General features: G+C 34.8%; 1 protein-coding gene across 3 annotated transcripts; it reads left to right on the forward strand.

Annotated features, from left to right (window-relative positions):
* The first annotated feature begins 1,933 nt into the window (after positions 1-1,933).
* Positions 1,934-3,540, forward strand: LOC123754997 (uncharacterized). Of its 3 annotated transcripts, none has more exons than XM_045737378.2 (4): positions 1,934-2,021; positions 2,651-2,771; positions 2,949-3,020; positions 3,288-3,519. In XM_045737378.2, exons 1-4 carry the CDS (start codon positions 1,971-1,973, stop codon positions 3,500-3,502), a joined length of 459 nt encoding a protein of 152 aa, XP_045593334.1. In that variant the 5' UTR covers positions 1,934-1,970; the 3' UTR covers positions 3,503-3,519. The 3 variants fall into 3 exon arrangements, with proteins under 3 accessions (XP_045593334.1, XP_045593342.1, XP_069161496.1); XM_069305395.1 differs by having other exon boundaries at positions 1,937-2,021; positions 2,655-2,771; positions 3,288-3,540; XM_045737386.2 differs by lacking the exon at positions 2,949-3,020 and having other exon boundaries at positions 3,288-3,531.
* Positions 3,541-4,211: the final 671 nt, after the last annotated feature.

Raw genomic sequence — 4,211 nt, forward strand, 5'->3', positions numbered from 1 at the left:
TTCCCAGAAGTTTGGCGCGTGTGAGCGTCTGGTGTTTGTGTATGAGGTCAGGAAAGATGGGGGGTCATATGTTGTTGGGGGTGTAGGAGAGTATGTGGGCTATGTGGGGTGTGTGGTAGAGTAAGAAATACGAGGATATGATGATAATAGTAAATGAATATGTATGTGTGTTTGCCGTAGACTTAATCCTGTGTGTAGATAATAGATTTTATTAAAGATGATAGTAAGTAAAGCTATGTAGAGGCTGAGTGTATGTGTGAGGGGTCCCAACATAGGCGGGTATGTTGTTTGGGGTGGGGGAGGGGTGTTGGAAGGGTGAGGGGAGCTTCCCCTCGGCGTGAGAGTGCTTAGGGTCATTTGTAGTTTTTGCAACCCATCCTCCGAATAGACAGTACGTTTTAATGTTTTAATACTAAGTGTAATAAGTACATTTTCATACTTACGTATTTAGTACATAAATGCACTTACCGGGCTGTTCCAGTTACCGCTGGCCTCCCTAGAATATTCTCCCCGAAATGAGGAATACGTTTTCTTTAATGTAACGGGTGTGCTGTTTTCTTTTCTTAATTTTTGCGGATACTCAGTCAATTTTGCTTATACTTGTATACTCGGCCCAAATTTTGCCTTTATAATTTAAGGTATCATGAAAATTGGCCGCTTTTGAGGCAATTAAGCATAGCAGAAGCACAGTCACTGACATTCAAAGGAAAGAAGGAATGAGATAACTATTTAAATTACGATTTAAATCCTTCTAATTTTTGCTCGTTCGTCAATGAGAACTGATGCCAACGCACTGGCCAATAAACTGAATAATACTGGCCACTAAACAATAGATTGATTGATTGGTGATTGATGAAGATTAAGCCACCCAAAAGGTGGCACAGCCATGAATAGCCCGTAAGTGGATGCCCTCTCTGAGCCATTACCAGTATCAATAGATGATACTGATATTTTTCTATTGTAATGTATCTTTATCATTTATCAATTCTGATTGAAATTACCAACTTAAAATTATCTGCTAGATTAAGGACCTGCCCGAAACGCTGTGCGTACTAGTGGCTTTACAAGAATGTAAATACTGTACTTTCCAATGTATTCTCACAAACCCAATGTACCTTCTTGAATATATATAAATAAAATAAAATAAATAAATAAAATACTGGAGATCTGTGGAGGTGCGATCGCACCCTGCCTGACGGGAGATGTCTCCCGTGACTAAACAATAAACTGAACCTATCATAAAGAAGAACGACGACCATTGACCGTCTAGTGCTCCAACAGAGTGTAACTGTAATTAACAATGCTCAAGTCCTGATCAACAGTCAAATATTAATCCATCAGCCACGAAGCAGAGCGTTTCCCAACATCAACTCTAGTGCAGGGTCCTGTTGAAATTTTTTTCTGATTTTACATAGGTTTACAGTGACAGACACTAACAATAGTAGCCTTGAAGAGGAAAGGAAATCGGCAGATTGTCGAAGGTTTGCCTTGATATTTTCCAGCTATACAGTACTTTAAAAGAAAAGTTAACAGATGTTTGACTTTTATTCTTCTGTTTCACCAATATTTACCAACCATCGGGATGAATACTTATATGACACAAACTAGACATATTAGTATGAAAAAGAACTAACAATTCTCCAAATAGTAGGACGTGATTCAGTTTTCATGGATATATTTATTTTCGGGTGTTCGACTTCAGTTTGGAAATATGAAAAGGCACAGTTTGGTGCATTCAGATGATAAAGCTTTATGACATTAATTACAAATGGCATAAGAAAGAAGCAAATATTAGTTATATTTAGAACCTATAACAGAAAATAATTTAAGTAAAACAGTTGATATAAAAAGCTGTATATAATTAAAAGTTGTTAGTTTCATCGCAATGAATGTAAACATGTGATCATTCATTCAAAAACAATAACATACGTGATCCTAGATTTTGCAGTCATCGGGAGAACAAATCCTTCATGCAAACTGCACCTACTATCAAGAAGAAGAAGATCCTAGATTTGGGCATGGTATGTAAAGTTTTCTCGGCATTTATGTAAATAATTCCTTCATATGTAATATTTTACTAATTGAAAAGAATGCAAATGTTTCATTGCTGTTTAGTTAAATAATTTTCAAAAACTTGTTGCAGTATTAAAGTTTTGCTTGTTATGTGTAGGAAGAATATATTTTACTGCATATTGGTATACACATTCCAATACGTTTTTAGTATGCAGCATGTTGTTTTTATCAATTATGTTTTTATAATAAGCTTCCTAGAAGGTTGTAACAGATCCCATGAGCACCACACCAGAAACAAATACCTATTTGATATTCCAAGAGTACGACTTAGTTAAACTAGAAATGCTTTACAAATCAAGGGAACTCGAATGTGGCCTTCCCAATTATGTTAAAGACTTCACCCCCCCCCTCCCTTTTTTTCAATTTTTTTCTTATTTTTTCTCAATACAATTTATACTTTAATTTCTTTTAGTATTAAGTTTTAGTCTTAGTGTTTTTCCTGCCCGAAACACTTTGCGTAATAGAGGCTTTAGGCATTGTATGTACTAGCTCTATCTATAAATCCATCTACTTTTGTATCTTACCTTGTATGTATGTACTTTACCTGAATAAATAATTGTATTTGTATTTGTAATAGGTAGATGATACAGAAAGCAGTACAATGTCTGTCACAAATCCTTTTACTGCGGCAGCATTAAGACCACAAGTCAGTAGAATAAATATGCCTGGAAGATCGACCCCAGCCAGCATACTAGCAGGTAAAAAAACATTTAATCAGCTTTTGACAAAATTACAAATATAGATGTGTTATGTTATGTCATTGTGTTAGGTTAGCCTAGCTATTATTTCCAATTTGTTTTTTAATTTGTATTAGTATGCAGTACTAGGCTATTGTAACAAATTGGAATGTACAACGTCCAATATTTTTTTGGCAGATTCGTTCTTGGCTCCTGAAAACTATCTTTACTTACCAGATGTACCAAGAATAACTCCGGACAATAATGATGGTATTGTTTATAAAATCATTTGATTATGGCCTTTATAATACATTAATATCAAAGTTTACAACCTTGTGTAATACAGTATGTCTTTGTTTTAACAATAACAACAGAATTTTTTTTCTATGCTCAGCATAATTGGCTTGAAACTCATCATCTCATTATAATTTCTATTACTTTGATCATTGGTTTAGACAATTACATCAAAACATTTAATGTAGCTTCTTTTGCTACAGTTATAATGTATTCTATTGAGAATGTATATTTTTTTAACAGAAGGTCTCCAGACACTAGCAATTTTAGCTAAAGAGAACCTTCATCGTGAATATTTGAAAATAAACTCAGCTCTCCAGAAAAAATGTGAATATATGAAGCGAAGTTTAAATATTGAGGACCTAAATTATCTGAAGCCTTCAAACAAGAAAGGAAAAGGAGAAAATTACTGCAGGATTATTGAAATCAATCAAACACAACGTTCAAACTTATCATAAGGTAATTTTTTATTTAGTTATTTATTCCATGACCCATGTTTGTGTGTTCCTATATCATAGTATAATGATAGGTTTAATTGCTAGTGTAGATTTCATTTTGCCTCAGACTTAAAATTATTTAGGTTTTTGGTGTTTTATTATTCAAAATTTGTTTATAGATAATCCAAGGTTATAGTCAACTGCTCCTTTGAAAACAGATATTTACCTGAATGCCACAAACTCTAGTAGCCTAGAAGAGTACAGGAAGCCCGCGGCTTGTCGAAATTCCCCCCATTTGCCTTTATGATCTTTTTTTTGGTATATTTAGAAATTCAGCACAGTTTTGGCAGTTACAGCTCTGGTGGGTAGGCAGTTCCATGTGTTAATAACCCTCTGGGTCAAAAATAATTTCCTGTTGTCAGCCCTACATTTTGGTTTGTTGAACTTGAAACCGTTGCTCTTTGTTTGTATTACATCTGAACCAAACTAGCCAAACTTTTTTTGATAATGTCATTGACTGCTTCATATCTGGCAGTCTTTCCCTGTGTCTTATGACAGATTAGGCCATGGCTGCCATATTGGTCTGCCCTTGCATAGCCGCAAATACACCGGTGTTCGGTGGAGATAGGGGCAGCGATGGTCATAGACAGCAAAAAAATGTAGATAGTTTACAAATTAAAAATAGATAAAGTGTTGTGGAATTACCATACTTAAAGGTTGATTTTCTGCC

This window comes from Procambarus clarkii, chromosome 55 (genome assembly GCF_040958095.1).
Source record: "Procambarus clarkii isolate CNS0578487 chromosome 55, FALCON_Pclarkii_2.0, whole genome shotgun sequence".
In the NCBI taxonomy this organism is placed as follows: domain Eukaryota; kingdom Metazoa; phylum Arthropoda; class Malacostraca; order Decapoda; family Cambaridae; genus Procambarus; species Procambarus clarkii.